The sequence below is a fragment of the Hetaerina americana genome, unplaced genomic scaffold, assembly GCF_022747635.1.
Source record: "Hetaerina americana unplaced genomic scaffold, ioHetAmer1.1.p SCAF_22, whole genome shotgun sequence".
In the NCBI taxonomy this organism is placed as follows: Eukaryota; Metazoa; Arthropoda; class Insecta; order Odonata; family Calopterygidae; genus Hetaerina; species Hetaerina americana.
Genome location: NW_027286786.1, coordinates 10285972 through 10309186, shown reverse-complemented (window position 1 = coordinate 10309186; position 23215 = coordinate 10285972). Strand labels below are relative to the sequence as shown.

At 44.4% G+C, this 23215-nt stretch overlaps 1 protein-coding gene across 7 annotated transcripts in view; it reads right to left on the bottom strand.

The window, feature by feature from the left end:
• The window catches only part of Zasp52 (Z band alternatively spliced PDZ-motif protein 52), a 154180-nt gene extending 131288 nt beyond the window's left edge, over window positions 1–22892 (bottom strand). For all 7 annotated transcript variants that reach the window (XM_071586348.1, XM_071586344.1, XM_071586346.1 and 4 more), the window contains exon 1: window positions 22549–22892. In XM_071586348.1, the coding sequence (XP_071442449.1) occupies window positions 22549–22656 (108 nt within the window). In that variant the 5' untranslated portion in view covers window positions 22657–22892. The remainder of the gene's footprint in view (window positions 1–22548) is intronic.
• Window positions 22893–23215: the final 323 nt, after the last annotated feature.

The window sequence follows — 23215 nt, the reverse complement described above, 5'->3', positions numbered from 1 at the left end:
GCCAGCCCTTCCTGATGACACGACCTCGGCGGTGCGAGAACGGCACGCGATCTCCCGCCGCCATCGACCGATGACGCTTGATGGCTTGCAATTAATGCGAAGGCGTGAAAGCGTACATCGATCGTCTCTGCCGATATGGCATTCAAACTCCGCGAATCCATCAGACGAAGACGCGGAGATCCAGCCACGCGTTTTCGCTGCTACTTTGAATAAAACCGCTTGGTGGCAAATGTAGAAGTAAGTGATCAACTTCTCAAGTCCGAGAGCCGTGTGAACAAGGAAGACACGTATACTCCTCTTAGTTGTCAAGTTGGTGCATGCACCACATAAACAATCAAACACCATTCCACCCAAACCGAGGCTCCAGAATTCTTCCATTTAAGTGATTAAAGAGAGATTTTTTTCAAAATATCTTCCAAAAGAAACCATATTTCTGCTGCTAATATTTTTCTAATCGACCCTCACATACGTGATTTTCGTCATGAAAAAACTCTTCTTAGAGTAGAAACTTTTTAACCGAACGCCTATTGCATTGGGAACACCGAAATGGAATGTGTGGACCCCATTATATACCTAGGCGTAACCCTGACTCACGACCTCTCCTGGGTGAAACACACGAGGAGAATATGGGGACAAGCTTACAAAAAACTAAGATTTATTAGAAGATTACTGAGTAAATGTGATGAAAAGTTCCAAGAGAAATGCTATCTTTCGCTGGTTAGGCTTCATTTAGAATATGCTGCTATACTATGGGACCTCACGAAGTAGGATTAACTGTAGAATTACTCATCATCGTTAGTATTTAAATCCTATGATTGGTGCACTGCACCTCCCAATTACTCTCTATTCAGTGTTGATTCCATAATTTTCGGTAGCTTTTCTGTTTTTTTTGTTCTTCTCAATTTGCACGGTCCAGCGGTCTTCTTTGTGGGATCTTCCCTTCAATTTCCCCTCCTACTACGAGGCATATTCGAAAGGTAAGGGCCGATTGGCCTTAATTACTATATTCGCTAGAAAATTCGACTGGCAAAGGACTGCCGAATCAGAACAAATAGGAAGAAAGTATACTGGTTTGCTGAATATGCTTCTAGTACATGGGATCCTCACGAAGTTGGATTAAGTGCCGAATTGGAACGCGTGCAGCACAGAGGAGCTAGATTTGTAAAACACATTGTGTTATGATGAACTCAGTAGCGTATCCAAAACATTAGAACTAGGCTGGAAATAAATCACGTAGCGAAGGTGAAATTACAGATTTAATATCTTGCATGAATTGGAAGGGAGTCTCTTTAGCAGCGATGTTGAAAATGTATTATTACCCCCATCGTACTACGGTAGGCGAGATCATGTCAATAACATTAGAAAGATTAAGTGCAGAATACATAGAATAACGATGACATATTTTCCACGACCGATTAGGGATCAGAATAACGTAATTCGACCGCACTAGGGGAGTTCATATTATTCGGGTCAAAATTTATCTTGTGAAAATGCATCCCCTGGTAATCTACCGTTTAAGATGGAATGCCAACCCTATTTCTTCCCCTTCCTCGTCTGCCAAACACTCTCCCCTCTAACACAGTCTTCAGCCTCCTACTGCCAATCCAAAATCTCTGAATCCATCTTCCCTAATATATATATATATATATATATATATATAAATATATATATATATATATATATATATATATATATATATATATATATATGTGTGTGTGTGTGTGTCTGTGTGAGTGTGTGTGTGGATCGCGGTAGTCCAGTGGGTAGAGCGTTGGACTACTGACCGGAGGGGCCCGGTTTCGATACCCGGGCAAGTCCCTCTGGCCACCTGCAGCTCCACCCAAGCTTAAGTGATTTTTCGGGTACCAGATCTTCCTGGGAAACCATAACCGGCCCAGGGAAAGGAACTGGCCCCCCTACCCTGATGTGTGAATTTCACACGCCGTCGGGCTTAGTACTGGGTGACCATCACCTACTAAACTGACCTTCGGGTTGATTACTGTGTTTATGGAAATATATATAGTTATATGTATATATATATATATATATATATATAACATATACATATAATATAACACATACATACAATATAATATTATATGTATATATATATATATATATATATATATATATATATATATACTCATTCACATAGATATAAGGAAAAGGGATTGGAACACATACAAAGGACGAACACAGTAGAGGTGGGGAAGGCGGAATCAGGCAAATCACGAGTGTAAAAATATTTCTTAAACCGGGACTTGGACTCCGGATCTTTCCAGTGGACTATATCTAGAGGGTGTTTTAGCACATTCACAATGTGTAGGCCCACATTATTCGCATGATATTTATTCGGGTATTGCCCATGAAAGTAACTTAATATTGCAGTTCAAATTAAAATATCAACGGCTAGAGAAGTGACATAAAACCTTCCATTCTACGCTACGCATATAACAACGCCGATCACACACGTGTACGAAAATACCCGATGTTACTCTAACGATTGAGTGGATCCAACATATGCTAGATGCATGTAATTATAATGAAATGGTCTTTTCCGCATATCCATTAATGCAGCTATTTAATTTTTCGAGCAGCTGTATTCTCTCCTTTATTTTTTTATTACCGACTCTGTACTTGGCTCCAATTTTATTAACCATAACAAATTGACTTTGAGGAGCACTTCTGGTGCCGACGTTGTGAAAATGATAGATTGCCCAACTGCATGACATCGCTCGTCATCTGTTGTGGATGAGTCATTGGAACGTCTGGAACTCGAGTTACGCACTCGGATCGGCACTCTCCGCGGGGCGACTCGACTCGCGGTGAGGCTGCCGCTCATTGTTGTTGCCCCCTTCAAGGGGAGGGGCTCGGCTGCTATGCCGAGTGCTCATTCGCCCCAGGTAGACCAGTGTCACCGCTCTTGCATACGGCATGCCTTCAGTCGGGAATATTATCACACAATGGGAGATATCATACTCGTTTAACACCATGTATGTATGTATATATATTTTGTAGTTAGTAGTAGTTTTGAGGGGAGGCGACCGACAGCTAAGGTCATTTGCGCCATAGGGGATGGATAGGAAAGGATGAAGGGTGGAGAGAAACCCGGCGTCGGCATTAGCCTACTCTTAACGAAAGGCGCCAAGGGGTCCGCAGTTTAACGTCCCATCCGACGGACGGCGTACTCACTCAAAGTGCCCTCCACAAAGCACCTCAAGTAGGGATCGAGATACCTCTGAAAAATATTCAACACCGCCGGGATTTGAACCCGCGCCCTCAAGGTGGGAAGCCAGTACGTTAGCCCCCGCACCATCTCGATCCCCATATTTTGTAGTTGGGTCCATCCAAAAACCTACCTTTACCGGTAGATTACCTTATAATTATATATATATATATATATATTGGGTCGCGGTAGTCCAGTGGGTAGAGCGTTGGACTGCTGACCAGAGGGTCCCGGGTTCGATTCCCGGGCAAGGCACTCTGGGCACCTGCAGCTCCACCCAAGCTTAAAGTGATTTTTCGGGTACCAGGTCTTCCTGGGAAACCATAAGCGGCCCAGGGAAAGGAACTGGCCCCCCTACCCTGATGTGTGAATTTTCACACGCCGTATAGGGCTTAGTACTGGGTGATCTCTACCATCACCTACTAAAGCGACCTTCGGGTTGATTACTGTGTTTATGGTTTATATATACATATATATATATACATGTGTTTGTGTATGTACATATATATACATATATGTGTGTGTGTATATATATATACATACATATATATACACACACACATACAAATATATTTCCTCCCCTTCCACACACCCCAGCAGTGGCTTGCAGGGTACTAGAATAAATAAACTGCCACAACAATACAGCTAAGGACTGCCACAACTAAGGAGTTGGCTTGTATCTTTTTAAATCCTGCCACCGCCCCGAAGTAAATTATTCCCATAAGCTGATGCGGTTAGAAATACATTCCTCTCAACAAGCAATCACCGATTGCATAGGTCCTTCCATTTAACCCTCCCCCATCAGTATTCCCTAACCTCCGTAACTTCCCGTCGGTGACTTCTTATACCCTGATGAAAGTGCCAGGGACCACCGAAATATCGAAGTAAGTAGACTTTGCGATAACCTTTTTATTTATTTTTTTAACTATAATTAACTGCAAGTGTGTATCAAGAATAGGTGAACGCCAAAGGGGCGCTATCTTTACAAAGTATTCTGATACGTTTCGCAAACTTCTACACCAACCCCTGTCTCCGACCTGTGCCTCCAGTCAACGTGACGTAAGTCTCAGCCACCTTTGCCTATCTCTCCTTATATCGTGCCATTCATTCCTATCTCATTTTCCATCCAAAATCTTTTTTCTCGTTTCCTTTTGCTCCTCTCCGACCTTTGACCTCCCCCCCAACATGACTGACCCTTCTCTTTAAACCGTTAGGCTACGAAATATTCAAATATATTCTTATAATTATGAAATAATGTACGTTGGCTAATGCATAGAATTTATGAGGCAGGAATTTCCCCTAAAGATTTTGTCAGATCAGTGTTGGTTTCTACTTCAAAAAAGGTGCAAAAGCTACATCATGTAAGGACTAAACACCAATAAGTTTGATTTCGCACGCAGCTAAAGGGGTTCTCAGGATCATCAAGAAAAGGATGGAGAGCAAAGCAGGGAAATGATTAATTAGGTTATGATCAGTTTGCGTTCGTGAAGGGGAGAGGCATGCGTGAGGATGCCATCGCAGGAACGAAGGCACTAATCGAAGGGAATGTAGAAGACAATCAGGACGCGCTTCAATGTTTCATAGATTTCGAAACGGCGTTTGCTTGAGTAGAATTAACAGATGCATTGCAGAAAATATCAGTAGATTGGAGACTCATACGTAACCTGCAAACGTCTTTGATTGCTCACTTGCGGGTGGGGAATGGTGAGTCCGGATTGGCTGTGTTAGGCAGAGGAGCGAGGCAGGGGCGGCGTGCTTATTTGCACTCGTCTTTCCTTTACTAATGAGGCCGTCATTGACTCACTCTCTGCAGAAACCTCACCTAACGCAGTTGTAATAATGTACATTTATTTATATTCGGCCCGCCTTCCTCTAGAACACTTCTTAAATAGATGAACTGTCTTTTCTGATCTCGTTTATGTACCCTTCCTTTAATGACTATCTAAGCTATCCTCTGTATTTGAATGTACCATTCACTTTGATTTCTTACGAATGAATCCAAACCTTAGCAATCACCGATTTTATAATGGGCTTAGCACAACAGAGCAGAACATAAAATATGTCAATGGTCATACCAGTTCCACGTGCACAGCTCCGTCTTTCAACGTATGTAGGTTCTGTCCCAAAAATGAGAGGAATAATTCCGAGAATAAATGTATGGCAGATCGAAGCACGAATTACACAAATGGTCCAAAATAGTACCCTTTTGCATCAACACACCGATGCCAGCGCCTCTGCCAGTCACGGTACGCTTCCCGGAAGATGTCGATGGGGACCACGTGTACAGGCGCCTCGTCACGTCCTCTTGAACGTTATCCAGCGTTCCAAAATGCTTTCCTTTCAAGCTACTTTTTATTCTAGGCAAGCAAAAAGAAGCCAGGTGGCGCCACATTGGGGCTCTCGGGCGGCTGGGGCAGCCTTGCCCCCCTTTATCCTTGGCCAGAGGTACTCGGTGCTTCACGATGAAGGCAGTGTGGGACTAGGGTGCGTTGCCGTGGTGCAGCCTCCAGTTGGTTAAGATCCCCTTTCAGTTGACGCGTTGCATTCTCTTCTGCAGCCTTTCGAGGACTTCCACATAAGACTTACTGTTCACTGCACTGTCTGTCTTCGTGACACAAATAATTTGTGGATGACGCCTTTGGAGTTGATGGTTAACTTAATTTTTGCACATAACCTACATTATTATTACATCGGTGAATGAAAGAGCCTCTCCCCACAGAAGATCATCTGCAGTGCGGTTAGAAATACCTTTAATGCTGTCTCGGCAGCTGCCATAATGAGAGACGACAGACAGATTAAAGACCACTGCATTGCGGATTAATGTATAAATATATTGGTATTGAGGTTTTACATTAAACACTTTAACGCCGGATGTTTGAAATTGCTGGTCACAAATGTATACAATGTTTCCCATTAAATTAATACAGCACAATTGAATTGCAACAGAAGTATCACAGTTGGTTGGTTTGGTGGGCGAGTGAGGGTAGAGATCCCCAAGTGCTAAACCCCACGCGACATGTGAAATGCACACATCTGCATAATCATAGTTATATGGGGGCAGTTCCTTTTCCCTGCGCCACTTGTGGCTTCCCATGAAGAACTGGCGCTCGAAAAATCACACAGCTTCGGGGAAGAGCGGAGGGACGTCCAGGGAATACCAGGGACGTCCCTGGGAATACCAGGACCATGGGAATACCATGCTACACAATTGAACTAATTTTTCTTCTAAAGATTTCAAAAACTATTCCTTCGGTAGCACATGTCAACATCTAATTTCACCGTACCCTTTGTGTTCACCTGCCTTCTCTTGTCCTCTCCGAAGAGAGGGGAAGTGTGAGAATATAGTCCGACCGCAGTTCGGACACATGCGGGTCAAAATTAGTCCGGCGTGTACTCACCCCCTGCCACACACCCTGGCGGTAGCTTGCATGGTACTAAACAATATTAAAATTACAAATACATGAGAAATTCATGAACACAAATAAATGTGTTCCTAAAGTGAAATTTAAAAGTGCCAAGTGTCTAATTGCACACACTTTATCATTTCACTCACTAAACTCTCACATACGTACACGTTTCTCACTTGGGTTGCTCATCTGAGAAAAATCGAGCGTGTTTGCTCTTCGGCAACTGCAGCTCCGAGCGCAGTGCGCTGTCAACACATTTGGAAGCACGTCGAAGGGATAACGGTCGCACGTGGCTGCACTCCACATTACGTCACCTGACATTTGAATTCCTGGCTTTAAGAAACTGGCTCCTTCCCCCCCCCCTCCCCCAACCCGGTTACAGGCGCCCCCCCCCCAGAGACGGCCAGCCTTCTGACCGAGTCGCTTGCCCACCCGGTGACGTAACTCACGGCCCCATGATCGCAAACCGACCCCCCCCCCAACCCTCTGACGTCACTCGCATACTCACCCCCTGCCCCCCTCCCTTTATCCTCGAATCCCGCGAACTTCCGATTCGCGCGGCCCTCTCCCACTCCTCGGCCATTCGGCAACGGGAAGAACTATTCGCTCACCCCTATATTGCCATTTCCATTCGCCAGCGATTTCGCAGGGGAAGCTTAGGCTTTAGACATCAGCCTCGCTCCATCCGTGAGGAGAGCGCGAAGGATGAGGGGGCGAGAGAAAGGGAGGGAGGGACGGAGGCGTCGCGACGCCGCTCGGACGACGCGATGCGTGTCCATCAGCTGCCGATGGATTCGATCAGACTGGCCTGGACCCCGTTTCCCTGGTGCTTGTCTTAGCCACATCACACGGTGACAGAGTAACCTTAATCTAATCGGGCCACAAAGATAAATTAAGGGAGATAAATTCCAGTACAGACAAATGCAAATACTCATTCTTTCCCCGAACAATCAGCTATCATAATAGTAAGAAACCGGAGTCACTTTGGAATCACATTAAAAACATTTAATTTACAAGTCGTAACAAAATTAAACATTACAAACACATCTGGTCTAATTGTACGTGCATGAGTATGTTAGTTGGTGGTTTGCGTGTTTCCATGGGTGTGGGGTGTAAGGGTTCTTGCATGAAGGGATGCCGCGTTTTTTTGTTCGTGGACCGTATCAATTTGTGGCTTTTGCATGCGGTTTTTTTCTCAATTACGGGCAGTGCCTTAAACCCCCCGCCACACGCCCTTGCGGCGGCTTGCCGGGTATTAGGTGGATGTAATCTCGGACTACTTTATTTTAGGATCTGCCTCGAAGGACACGCCCACAAGATTAGCCCAAGTCGCAACGATACACATTTCGATTAACACCTCACCGACGGAAGACTCGGCGATCACAACAATGGGAATCTTCATCGCCACGACAACGAATGTCTTGGTTTCATCAACAAGAGACTTCTTAAACAAATGCAAAAATTTAAGCAGCAATAATTACAATTTTTCCATCTTAACATCGTATTCTGTTAAAAGAGGATTCCCCTACACAGATTGCCATTGTCAGAGACACTCATTTACTCCTTCATCTACGCAAAATTAAATCATCATTAAGCTTAATAGTATATTTTCCCAACGCATATTTATCTTTACAAATTCATGATCTAACTAATCACACATACTTAGTTTGTTTACTTCACGGACGGAAGAAGAATATGAACGGTAGGGGAGGCTTACTCACCGACGAAAGCACTGCTAACTACAGGTAAATAAGGTATAGACATAAGTAATTATTATTATTATCATTACTTATGGTAGTCTACTGATTTGGGAAGTGTTTCGATGGGCACAGGCAACGCAATGATCCAACGATTATTCCATTGTCTCTCCCACAAAACACAACCTCACATCCAACACTACAACAACCCCTCCATGCGCAAATACGCATACTTCCTCCTTCCCTTCATTTCATCCATAAAGAATGCACATAAGGAATAATTAATTTAAAATTGTACATGGAGTCAACGTTCTTATTCGTTTTCGATATGATTTTTGCCGAGAATGCGCAAATGCAATTTATATTCTTCGGCATTCTTGAGAATTTGAAATAAAACCTACCAAGAACCGAAGGCATTTTTTAAGCCATGACAGTTTGGCAAATGCAACTAGGCTGTGGCATTGTCCCAAAATCGTACCATCAAAAATGGCGGAAGCTTCTCATCTCCAGAGTGATCTATGTATAGCTAGGTCCGAACTGGTTGGGCATTTTAGTGCATGCCTCTAGGTGCCTAAATGTAGGGGAGCTAATGAAACGGGGGATGGCCACTGAACCGGCTTCCTACCCCGAGGGTCCGCGTTCGAACCCCGGTGGTGGCCGAAGTTTTATTGTTTTCCCGATTACCACTTGGATCGTCATGTGGAGAGCACATTATATGAGCACGCCGTCCATCGGATGGGTCGTAAAGCCGTGGGTCACTTGACGCCAACCGTTAATATTAGGCTGATGCCGGGTTTCTGTCCACTTCCTCTCCTCCATTTACTTTCTGTAATTTCACACATAATAATCTCATCAATTGTGCATACTTCCCTCCGCCCTCCTTCCCGCCCGACATCCCTATCCTACTCCCGCCCCTTCCTCACTCGCCAAATATTGTCCTAAATATCCCATCGGTCCTCAACATCTTCGTTCGTTTTCCTTCCACTCCACCTTTCCCATCCTTCTCCACACCCACATTTCCAAAGCCTCCAATCTACGCCTGTCATCATGACCATATTTCCGTGTCGTAAAAACCACAAACCAATTAAAATCTGTGAGGAAAATGGGGCAAAACAATATTATGTGAACGAGAGAAGATTCAATAGAGACGGGAGGAATATATAGAATAACTGTATGATTAAGACATTAGGCAAGAAAGCTAGGGCACAGAAAGATAATATGACGTAGATTGGGTAGACGATATTCCCACGGAACTACTTAAAGGTGGGAGGAGGAGTTTTTATGGACTAATTCGTAGCATTTGTGAGAGAGGAATCTGGCCAGAAGACTTTGTAAGATCAGTGTTAGTTCCTATTCCGAAAAAGGTAAAGGCTACATCATGTGAGGACTACAGGACAATAAGTTTGATATCCCAAGTGGTTCTCAGGATCATAAAAAAAAGGATGGAGATCAGGGCAAATGATTGCTTAGGGGATGATCAGTTTAAAATAAGGGGAGAGTTACGCGTGATGCCATTGCAGTAATGAGATTATTAATCGAGAGGAAAATAGAATACAACCAGGACGTATTTGTCTGTTTCGTAGATTTCGTAAAAGCGTTTGATAGAGTGAATTGGGGAAAACTGATGAATACAATGGAGAAAATAGGAATAGTTTGGAGGTATAGGAGGCTAATCCGCACCCTCTTCCTGCCTTAGACTGCTCGGGTGCGAGTGGGGAACGGGGAGTCCGGATGGGCTCCGATCCGATCATAGGACGTCATTAGGACGGAACGAAGAGATTAAAATGTACGCCGAATTTGAGTGCATGCCGGTTGGCGCTTCGCTCGGAGGGGCAAGGGAAAATCACCATGGGTTTTGTAGATTTTGTTCATCCATGACCTACCGTAACCGGCAGATAACCGACAGTAAAAATGTTGAAAGTAAATTTAAAATACTTCGCCTTTCCACATAAACCACATAAACATCAAGTGTAAGAGCACGTCTTCGGCCGGGAGATTCGCAGAAGCAGCCGCGAAAAGGGTATGGATTAAAAGAAAGGTTTATGTGGAAAGGCGAAGTATTTTAAATTTAATTTCAACATGAAGAATTTCCACCAAGTGACGCCAGAAACTGTTTCATTTGACAGTAAAAATGATAATATGCGCACAACATTGAAACAAACTCTGAGAGTGGTACTCTTGCATTGTTTCAATACATTCCGATATCTATTTTCCTGATGACGACAGATGGAATTTTCTTATTCTCCCGTCTAATTTAAAGCCTTACACGTCTTTTCAAATGGCTTGTGGGTAACGCGTCCTATCAAAAGTCACCAATATTTCGCTAGTCCACAGAAAATCACACGAATTGGAAAGAAGAGAACGTGAATCACACAGAAGTTTTGGTTTCGCTCCGCGACGACTTGGGAGAAGCGACGGCTCTAGGGCGGAGGGCAAAGGCAGCAGCAGAGCCAGGGGAGATGGTCGCGGTGACCGTGGGAATCCGAGCTGACTCCAGTGTCAAGTGCGCCCCCGCGAACAGCATTGTTGCGTCGAGTCTGGGGGGGGGAGTGGGAGGCGAGGGGAGGAGGAAAGGGAGGACGTGAGTAGCAAGGGGGGGAGGTGGGAGGGGGCAGATTGCTGTGCGTCGCAGGCGGGCTCGTCTGGGCGCGGATCGCACACCGCCGCAGGTCCAAGAGGTGGGTAACCCGCCCACGCTCCACACCTCGAGACCGTGGTTAAAAAAATGGCATCTAAAATCTATCGATTCTACACTTAACACAACTGATTTCATTGGCATGATCTTTAAAGCCTAGTACGAGGCAGATAATGTTCATTTTTCAAAATCACCGCTAAAGAGACATCCTTCCAATTTATGGAAAAGATTTTATCTGCAATTTAACCTCCGTGAGTGATTCCCAACCTAAGCACTCTGACAATTTGGAAACGATGAATCGGTTTGTCGTAGATATGTTTCACCAATCTATATCTTCTACGCTGCACGCTATCTAATGGGGCAGTCATTCCAACTTCTTGAGGATCCCATTTACGATATCTTGCATAGTAAATATGCCACAGACACTTCATCAGGACTACAGATAACATTTCAAACTACTGACCTGTTGCTGGGCACGACACACGGCAAATAGTTCCGAGTCCCGTAATTTCCAGGAATCATTTCCTTTCTATTGCCCATCCTGACATTCTTCGGATGAAAAATTGAGGGGGTGCCCCGTTTCCTTCCTCAATAGTGTTTTCAACGTGACAGCTTCACTCTATCTACGCAAATACATCTTTTAAATAACTTCAGGCTTGGCTTGGGCATGGATTTATGCGTTTCGCATAGAGTAGAAGGCCTTAACCCTGTAAAGAGATATGGAACGTACTACGGCCGAATGAATGGAATGAATATAAAAACCCAAAGCCGTACTCTTAATTTAAGAGTAGTAGTAGTTTTGAGGGGAGGCGACCGACAGCTAAGGTCATTTGCGCCATAGGGGATGGATAGGAAAGGATGAAGGGTGGAGAGAAACCCGGCGTCGGCATTAGCCTACTCTTTACGAAAGGCGCCAAGGGGTCCACAGTTTAACGTCCCATCCGACGGACGGCGTACTCACTCAAAGTGCCCTCCACAAAGCACCTCAAGTAGGGATCGAGATACCTCTGAAAAATATTCAACACCGCCGGGATTTGAACCCGCGCCCTCAGGGTGGGAAGCCAGTACGTTAGCCCCCGCACCATCTCGATCCCCTTAAGTTAAGAGTACGGCTTTGGGTTTTTATATTCATTCCTCTTAACCCTGTACTGGCATTTCTCATATGAAAACATCGTTGAACACTGATTAAATAAATACCTAGATGAAAGTAACCCATAAGTAAAGAAAAGGGAAAGGAACTCTCAAAACGGGTTTTTTTTTAAAGATTGTTCTCATATTGCTGTAAAGATATTCAAATTTCAATGAGCTAAGACAAGCTCCACCCCAGCAGAATAACGTATACCATTACTTAGTATGGAATGAACTTAGCCATTCTATGAAAGCCTAGAAAAAAACTTGAGGGCATTTTTTTCGAATTAATAAAAATTCGTGAGTTTCTCGTTACACTATTAATGCGTTGTACTCATTTCAAATATTCATCTACGGTTCATCTGAAGGTCTTTCGAATAATGATACAAAACCCAGTAAAATGATACTTGCATATTAAAAATATATATTTTGTTACTCCCATTTCCTATCCATTCGATTGAATCCACTATCGAAAATTTATCTCACATTATTGCATATTAATTTAAAATTTTCCAACTTCAAACCAAGACAAACCAAAACGACATGGTATTTAATTTCATTCATACATGTACATTAAAAAAGGAATGAGCCCTAAACAGAACCTGCGAAAGACAAGCAGGCGTAGATATTATAAAAATAAGCAATTCTAACAAACGGCAAAGAAACTCGTAGTCGAATGTCATTCTAGTGTATTGAGCAGCGTAGTGGAAGGAACTCTAGCTGAATCAACCCGCTTATTCGATGGAGCCGTCACTGGTATTCCTGTTGTAACAACAAAGATTTTCCTGTTGATTTAAGTACTCTCGAAGACGTCTAATTTCTTTATAATGAAATAATTCTGAAGCCTTCGGGCACATAGGTTAGACCTCGCGAAAATGTCACTTCAATAAATGACAGCTCTTAATAAACTGTCCAAGATTGAAATGCCGCAGACGGATTATTCGATAGTCAAATGCGGCTACGTATTCTCCTAACCTCGCGCCACAGGACGCCGTTTTCTTTTTGGCGCAGAAACAACTCCAAAATCGGGCACTTTGAATACTTACTAGACTTACCATATTTTTTTTAGGAACTGCTTTACCATAATCGTACGAAGTGTCACGACCAAAGTTAATAATTTGATGGCTGTCACACCGAATATACGAACTCAACGATACATCTCTGAAGGAATTGTTATTTATTCATCATTCAAGCACCTACCGTGGTGTCATTGCGGCTTTGCTTGTATGCGATAAAAGCGTCGCTGGCTCGAACACGCCAATGTCTGCATGGTTGCCAAAAGTTGACCAAACGCGAATTTCATATTTCTTTGTTCTTCGGGTACTTTGAGCGGTATAAAAGTCAGTTAAGTACAAATAGAGCCAAGGGATATGTACCATGAATTTAGAGCATGCATGAAGACTTCGGAATTTCTGTAAAACACTTTGGGTCTCCGATAGGAGCCACCAAGTCCATCGTTCCAAATCCGACCAAGGGTGGCAGGATGAGAAGGGAAGTGGGAGGACGCTCACTGAAGACGGCGAAACCCATATCACGTCCGCCACCCTAAAAAAAAACAGGCCTTCGCGTATTGCGTACAAACGAAATCTTTGTCCTCCGCCAGACGGGCCGAGCCCTCTCAGGGGGTTGAACCATCGATTCCATATCTGCCCAGCGAGTCCCACTTGCCACGGAAGCGCGTCAACTTCGCGATGATCCCGACACGCGTCGCGGCGGGCGAAGTCGTAATCGACACATGGCGATGAGACCCGACGCCACAGCGTTCTCCCTCGGCCATTTACCCGTCCCTTCCAGGAGCCATCCCATCGGGAGACCAACTGAAGGACGTGATGCGCAGAAATCGCGCAATCGATACACTGGGAAAGCACCGCCAACCGTTAACTTTGTCCACAAGAGTAAACGGGAGAACGAATGAATGACAGTATCCGTCCAATATTTGTATAACCGAGTTCGAACGATGGCATCACGCAGTCCCGTATCCATGGAAACGCAGATCCGTAAATGCAGGGTGCGGCGACATAAGTTCCTTTTTTCAAACGCAAAACGCTTTCAAAAAAGGAAGTTATGCTGCCGCACCCTTTATGTAGCATGAATTACATATTATTATCCGATGACACTTTTCACAAAAAAATCAAAAGCAAATCTCCCTCCCATAAATAGTCGCATCATCCCACACTCCATTGAAAGACTTACACCACGACGAGCGTCAATCCCAAAGACAAATCGTGACTGAATACGTGTGGAAAGAAAATGTGTCTTCAAATATTCCGAACTTTAAATTCAGGGGCCACTACGAAATATGAGTGGAGCACGATGCCATCTCAAGCGATCCGGCAATCAGCAGATACCGACCGACCGACCCGACCTCGGTCAAACGCGCGAATCCGTCCCAGGCTCCGACGGATTTCGATAGTTTCCAGCAACCGATCGATCCCACCAGATCCGATCTACATTTACCGATATGTCAGGAAACGGGAGGAAGAAGGCAATGTTAGATATCCTACGCCTGTAATGACTTTAGTGTAGCGAACGTTGCTTCGATAGTGATGGTCACTGAAATGAATAGTTAAATGAGAATTAGATTACAATAATCATCACTTAACAAACAAAAACTTTTCAGCGGCCTTCCATTCATCTCCTCGCATGCCAACCTATCGAGTCTGGCATATTTTAGCAAGACTGGAATCAATTAGGGAAATGAATACTATCTGATTTATATGAGAGAACGGTCAAGTGAGTTAGAGGAGTGTGGACAATCGACCACGGGGTCCGGATTCGATTCCCGGTGACTCCTCAAGGGACTTCCCCCCCCCCAAAAATTCCAACGGAGGTAAAGAGTGGGCATACCAGTGGATAGAATGCGCGGAGGCAAAATACCGCATTCGGGCAATGTCCTTCAGTGGCCACGAGTGTCGTGCGCGTCGGGGCGCCTCGTCCGACCGCCAAGCGGAGCGAGCGCCGGAGGCAGTCTCCGTGTCCCCGAAAACCTGCCCCCAGGCGACGGGGGCCGGCGCGCACACACCCACCCCCTGGACCACGAGGGGAGGAGGGTGGCGACACTAGGCGCCTCCCCATTCCTGCCCCCACCCCCCCAACATCCAAAGGGGCGGGCGGGGGGCAGGAAGGCACGCGCGCGCGGCGAGGGCAGCCCCAGAAGGGGAGACATGGGCACAAAGAGCACCCATTCACATCGCGCTTTCGCCAGCAAAAAAGCCGCGAACACATGAAAAAGGTAAAATAAAGCAGCTGCCAACGGGCGCGCTTCGCTTGAATCAATCATTGGAGGATTGGAGGAAAGAGGGAAGGGGCTAACAGATGAGTCACCTAGCTGAATTTTTCCTCCCCGAGTCGAATAACATAAGCCGGATGGGTGCCAACGCGCGATTCAAATCTTTCAAACCCCGCTCTCGGGGCCAGATGCCCCGAGGTTTTCAATTGGGTACACGTAATATTCCCAAGAAAAACAATAAAATAGTATTTTTAATGCTTTGCATAATAGGTTTATTTCCCCATGCACACGAGTGCCCCATCCCCATTCGGCGAGCAAGTGGGGCGAGTTCGGAGGGCGTAGGGCGAAGGGATTGGGGCGGAAGGTTTCCCGGGGAACGTCGAATGCACCAAAGAGGGGGTCCCTAACTGCAGCCTCCCGAAGACCCATTCCCCGGCGGAGAAGCACCTCGAGGATATATTTTGTGAATCCCTAAAAAAAATCGATCAGGTTAATTCTCAGAATATTGTGTCCCACAACCATCAAGTGTTTTAGTGGCTCATCTCTCAAAAAGCAATGCCACACACACACGAATCTCCCAAAAGCCATTACCAATTCCAAGCTTAAACTTAAACACGACACTGAATCTTCTCAGAATTCCAATAAACTCTTTTTTTGTTAGTTCCACGAAGATTCAAACTTTATCGGAAGTAAATAGAGCAGAGTGACCCGATAACGGATTAATGGTTGCAAGCAAGGGTGCAATGGTGCATACGTCGATTATTCGCTCCACGGGGAGAAACAGTTTGAGGAGGGAACCAGGGAGAGGTCACACTGGTTAAGTTCGGGAGGTCACGGTCGGTGCGGAGTCGACAGTGACCCCAGGCATGAGAGGGCAAGAGACCACGGTACGTCGAGGAAGAACCCGAGGTGCGGCGATCCTCAAGGAAGCTCATCATTCGAAAGAATTGATTCCGTCACGAAAATTCCGAAAGCATGACTCTCCGGATTCCGGAAGAGATGCCGGCGATCGGTGTCGCGTGCTTGAAAAGAGAAAGAGAGCGCCGAAGAGAAATGCGTGGCGTGGCGAGGGAAACCCGGGGCGGCGACCGACGGGAGGATATACGTATGTATATATGCACGTCCCTACGTCCGCTATATTTCCCTCGATATAATTCTACGTACATCCAATATTTCCCCTACACGAGATATAGGTATAAACCAGGATTTTTTGGAAGCCGACATATCGATATCACCGGAGCTATTTTCCGATACCTGGTACCCATTTAAATTTTTAACCCCAATAATTTTTCAATATTTAGCTATTTAACTAAATTTTAAACTAAAACTATTTGCTAAAAAACGTTAAACAACTTACTCCCCCTAATCTATCACGTAAAATGTTAATCGCTAGCTAGAGCTGGTGGCGAATAGAGCCTATGGCCTAAATATTTATATCGATTTTTGCTTGTTTGAGAGACGGGTGCACCGTAATCGGCGGAAGGGAGATATTCGACGGCCTTCATACTCCCAATGACTACTCCGAAAGATAAAGAATGGGGTGGCACACCGTACGACGGCACACAAGTCCCTCGGAGACAGGGCGGTCGGTTTTGGATGAATAAAAATAGCACTCAAACAGTCAAAAAACTAAAAAAACAAATGTTTAGTTATTTGATTGAAGTTCCGCAATTACAATAATTTCGCCTGGTTTTCAACCGTACTTTAATGTAATTTTTTAATGCACCTCCATGCATTCGTAGGGCTGCCCAACCCATGATATTATTTCCAAGACTCAATTTTCATTTTCAACGACTTTGCTATTTCATTTACAGTTTCTTTTAATGCCACTTTACTAGTATATTTCCTTTAAATTCCAGACTATACCTATGCAGTCTTATCTATGTACTACTCGAAAAGACTATGGAAGAAAATGGCTTAAGCGGCATTGAAAACAAAAAGAGATTGCGGAAAAACAAAATAATATAATAAATTATTTCTTAAGTAATAAAATGACATCAGATGGATATAATTCTCGTTTGACAGAAGAACAATCGGAAGAGGATGACTAGTGAATGGAGTTGAATTAGTGAACGAGTTAGTTTCATAATCATGCTCAATAATTATTCAATATATGTCATAATATTTGTGCAATTTATGTTAATAGTTATGCAATAACTCGTAATTGTTATGCAGAACAATTCTGCATTTTTTTGTTTCCACTAAAATTTAAATTTCTTATTAAAGTTTATATCAGCTTTTTTAAAATAGTACATTAATGTTTTGATGCGTTGTCAAACTTACCCATTACGTTCAAAATACCGTCAATGAAGGAAACTCCAAATGAATGCCAAGTACATTATGGTAAATGATCATTACTGATGTACACAGCGCATTAATTAGTATTCCATTTCAACAAAATGCACAAAGTACGTAATAACAAATGTAAAGCAAGCAAAAAATTACATTATTTCAGAGAAATAATTCCTGTATTTCACTTTGACAATCTGGTGCAATTTCGCTATTATACGAGCATGCAGAAAGATGAAAGTGACATTTACCCCATTCTCATATAATCCCCGTTGCAGTTGACAAATGAAGGGAATAGGGATTTCAAAATTTTTAAGCCGCGAGATTAGTTATTTGTATCATTGAAGTAGTGAATAATTTAAAATGGATCATTTACAAGAATTAAGCAATATTCCGGAATAGTCACCGTTGTAAAACATTGTAGAATTACTAATAAATGATTCACGGGAAATACTGCGATCATTACTAATTTTTCTCATTAGGAAATTAACGGTTGATAGTAGCATGAGTTTCATTCATTTCAGTCACACACATTCATTAATTGCGCCCCCTCTAATGAGCCTTATGTGGTCCATCAATGTTAAAGGCTCCTCCACTTCTTTTTCTTCGTAAGATGACAAATCGCTAGTCACCATATTTCTTGAAATTGGATTTGATTCCTCAATACCCACAATCAATTCGACTGGTTTTTTGATGCTCGATCGACGTTCGTTTCCATCGGTGAAACGCATTAAACGAAATCGTTTGTGAAATCAAGGCGTTATCTAGGAAAAAGCTTGGTTTGTTTTTGGTTAAATCCGGCCTTAAGGAGAATCGAGAATCAAATTCATAAGTCATAGAAAAACGTTGAAAATTGGGGTATTTTGGCCATCACTTGCGATCACCACCACACATATCATCACAATAAAAATTCCAGCTAATGAAAATATAGCGTACATCGGTCTCATGCAAATATGTGCAGGGTCTGTCCCAAAAAATAGTGAAATGGTTTTTTGCCACCAATAATTAGAGTGGGGCGATTTGTGGTGGGAAAGGTAATGGGAGATCTTGGGTAAGCAACACAACACAAAGACAGTTAACAGCAGACATTTACAATTTTTGCGGATTGCTCCTAAACTGGATCCCATTTCGAAGGATTCGGAAACCATGACCATGGTTAAGGATGCTTAAGGAGATGGAGAAATGTCCCAAGTGGTGGTCTCCTGTTTGCACAAGATGTTCTGGGAGGGTAGAGAGGAAGTTGACAAATGAGGAATGCCCATCAACGACGCAGTGTGATGATGAAAATGTGCTAAAAGTGAGACACATGCTCGATTCTGATTGACCCCCAAGTGCCAGGATGTGATTGCAGAAGAGTGCAATATCCAGAAAACCACATTGCATTGCATTCTTACAGAAAATGTAGCCATGAGGAAGGAGTGTGCCAAGATGGTCCCCGAGGTGGTGCTGTCGGAAGACAGCTTGTGTGACATCTTGCCTTTAACATACCACGAGTGGCATTGGCGTGTCGATACATTCGGGTGCTCTCATGAAAAATTTTAACAAAGTCTACTTCGATCTGCAACATGTTTTTGTCCCCACATTTATTCTACTTATTTTTGGTACACACCTTTAATCTCTTCCATATTAATGCGTATATTTGAAATATGTCTCCTTCAGACATTCCATAGTATTTTGAGATGCCCCTTATCCCTACCGTAGACCTACTTCAAAGTCGCCCGCGAGGAAGTCTGGGAATTGGCGATCGCGAACCGGGGACTTCAAGACACTCGCCTGTGGCGGCCCAAGGGCCCAATCAACTGAAGGCCAAGGAATATCACGAAAACTTCGGGAAAAAACAGCTAATTATTATGGCCCCGAATCCGAAACGGCCCCCTTCGTAAAACATCGAACCAGCAAATCTAGGCCTGCTCCAAAACAAGGAAATGGCGCCAGGGGTGCTTTCAGAGAAGCGCAAACCAAGTTATGGCGGCGCCCGCTGCGCCTACGCAATCAGTGAAATAAAATATCATGTATTAATAATTATTTTGAGTAAATTATCATTTGGAAAAAAAGAAAACTTATAACTCCAATGAGGGGATTCGGCCCGAGTGAGCCCGGACCCAGGGGCGAGGAGAGCGCCCCGGGCAGGCGGTGTTCCTCGCGGCGGCGGCGTCGAGGGACACCGCGCGCGCAAAGTGCTCGACTTCTTATCGCTCCCCTCGCGAAACACATTCCAACCCCTCCTCGCACCGCGGAAAAAACTGCGCCGTATGAGTAGATCGAGAGGAGACGCGGGTTCGACTCCCGCCTCATTGCACCGCCTCGAATTAATCGTGTCTTTGCTCGCGTGGTACTCACGAGTCGTCGAGGCATTTGGACAACTTAAGATCTCAACATCTCCGTTTACTATTTCCTCGGTGACATTAAAACGTGAAAACTAAGCAAATTAAAGTTGAAGTAAAGCTTGGTACTACTGATCTAATTATCCTAATTAAATGGGCGACTCAAAATTTAATTTCGCATTCCACTCAAGTTTCTTGGCCAGAGGATAAGTGAAGGCCTGAGGCGGAACTTTCTCATTGACAACTATCCCTCGAAAATGTCAACAGGAGCGTTTAACCCGCATCGTCTTTAAAATGTCTCTCTAAAACATCAGCAGCGAAAGGTATTTTAAATAGGTCTAATCAACACGCACAATTTTAAAATACGTACATTAGGCTAGAATACATAACTATTTCTTTTCCGAGGAATTTATCAAGGAGTCATTCAGGAATCATTTGCAAAGAGGTATTTCAAATGCTAACTTGGGCGCGGATTGGGCGCCTGAATGTCGACCGCTGTTTCAATCATTGGGAAGTTTTCAATGATTTCGACGGATGCTGCTCTCCGGCGGTGCAAAACCAGGTTTCTCGTCAAATGGTCTCGATGCTCTTTCATTACAAACAATAATTTCTGTTTGTTTTTGGACCTCACGTCCATTGCTCTAAATCATTATATTTCTCAATGTACTTTAAAATAAATTGATTTATTTGGATGTTTGGTGCACACCTATGTGTTGACAACATGACTCGAAAAATACGGAATGTACACCTAGTATTGTTCATGCTTTTCCCTCGGTAGAATACCATATATTCTTGACACACACCCACACATATTACATTGAATAATTTTTTATTCGAACAAGTAGTCTTTTGTACATGTACACCGACAAGTATTTTCGTACATGAATACGGCCATGGGTTAACGTATACTGGTCACTTATCAAATTCAATGGACACACAAATACCAAAAATTGCATTGAAAGCTATCGCGGAATAGTTCCCCATTATCACGGTTTGGCAAATTCTTTTCATATCTGTAACTCATTGCAATTCCACAGCGGACCGAAATGACATTTTTGCAACAGCGGTATGCATTTGGAATGAATATACCAGTGAGGGTGGAGGGAGGGAAGGAAAGCCAGTTCACTCGACAGAGAGCCTTCGTAGTTCTTTAAACAGCAAGTGACAAATACCGTCGCCACACACAACACGTCGTTGGCATTCCACAACCGCCGTGTCATTAATACGCCCACTGGAACCAACAACTAAATATGCCACATTTTCACGGTACATGAACCACTTGGCTTTTTAGAGGGTGATCACGACTTAATAAGTGCACGGTCGTGAATGATAAAACCTCGACCTCACCCAGACAAGAGCTGCCACTGCCCACTTAGTTGTACCTTTGATAAATATAATCAGATAAGGACATATTAGTGAAATGTTACTCGTAACAAACTTTATTTAATTTTCACGTCTCTCACCGGAGTCATGATATAGCTTCGGTAATCAAAATTGGGAGGGGGAATCATTGGTATTAGAAGGCTCTACTACTTAGCATACGAGAAATTGAATGTTAATTTAAATTAATAAAAATTGTAAATGCGCACCAATTTCTTACCGCCCCAAAAGCATTTTTCGGTCAACAAAATCATTGCTGCTTTCATTCAACGTTTTCTATTTAATTTTGAAAAACAATTGTTTATTATTCAGATTAATTTTTAAATTTATTATACGTGTTGTCCTGTCCACGGACGTGGAGCATCAACATAATCTACCTGCCGCATCATTCATCCATCGCTACCGTCGCTATGTAAATAGTTTCAAATCAATTGTGATAAATTTACAGCGGTCGTTGACGTTATTCAAGGAACTCGAACGAAACGTCGACCAAATGCATCGACGCTCAATTCCTGGAAGAGCGAACGTCGGTAAATTTTGGTCGTTTACGAAGGGTCGCTTACATAGCGACCAAATCTTAGAATCCCCCCCCCCCCAAAGACGCCGTGAGAACGGCTACTGGAGGTCACCAAAATCTCCAAGAACACCGTCAAAATTACCCTACTGATTACTTCGTAGAATTTAACGCGGAATCGCCCACTCTCCAATCCCATTACACGTCATCGTTCGACTCGTTTTATCATCCATGCATGACACAAGAAAGTTTTTCTCGGTAGCTGATTACGCGTCAATATTGTGCATATGTCAATTACAGGGAAGGTAATCGAGCATGAATATTCCTCCTAAAATACCGTCACTCATAAAAAGAAGCCCTGGCGTTCGGTTCCACTCACACCCTGCCCTCCCTCCCTCTCCCCCTCGCTGCAGGGGATGAAACATGCCACCGATCCCAAAATATCCCCTCGCCCTTTTAAGGGAGCATCCCTCTCCCCCTATCGCTGCTATTCGCATTTCGAGGCGACCGATATCCCGACACCATCTCCACCAACGCCCCCTCCCCCAATGGATGGGACTAGACACCTATGTACAGCGCCCTTTGAAGGAAATACGTACACATTCACGCAGTACACATGACAAGAAAGGAGTCCCTTTCACGCGAGGGTCCATTGCAGACGAGGATCCGATAGCCAAGGGTGTGGCCGCGGCGGTGCCAGGGGGTTCGGACACTCTTACCTTCTGGATGACGAGGGGCGCTCCGAAGTCTTTCCCTCCCTGGAGCCGGAAGCCCCACGGGGACCCGTCGAAGCGGGCGAGTTTGACGGTGACCATCGACGAAGACATGGCGGTACACGAGGGATGCGAAATGTAGGAGGCGGATTTCCCGTCCGCGAGGGGATTCGCTTTCCGTCCGAAACGAAAGAGTACGACTCTCCTCTAGTGGTCTGCTCCTGGTCGGGAGTGCGAAACGGTCGAACGGCGCCGAGTTATTCTCGATGGCTCGCGTCCTCGGAGGCCCACTCTGCCACTGCAGCGCTGTGCCGACTGTCCTTGGCCGAAGATAACACCCAACTGTTGTCTCGTTCTTGACTGCCGAGGAGAGAGATAGGAGGAGGCGGCGGCCAGAAGGGAGAGGCCTACCCCCTCTCCCTCCTCTTCAAGCATTTGGCTCTTCCTTCCGTCTCGCGCATGCGCCGTGAGAAGGCGGGTTTTCCTGGGTGATCTTTGTCCTGTCCGGCTCAGCGGATCTCCATACGGAACAACCTGGATTTCGCCGAAACGACTCGTCTCGCGGGTAGAGTCATGGCTCTCCCAACGCATGCAGATGGGTGACCTACTCTCATCCGATTCCTACGAAAAGTCATCAACCTTATACTTAATTCCCAACTCTGGAATCTTTCAA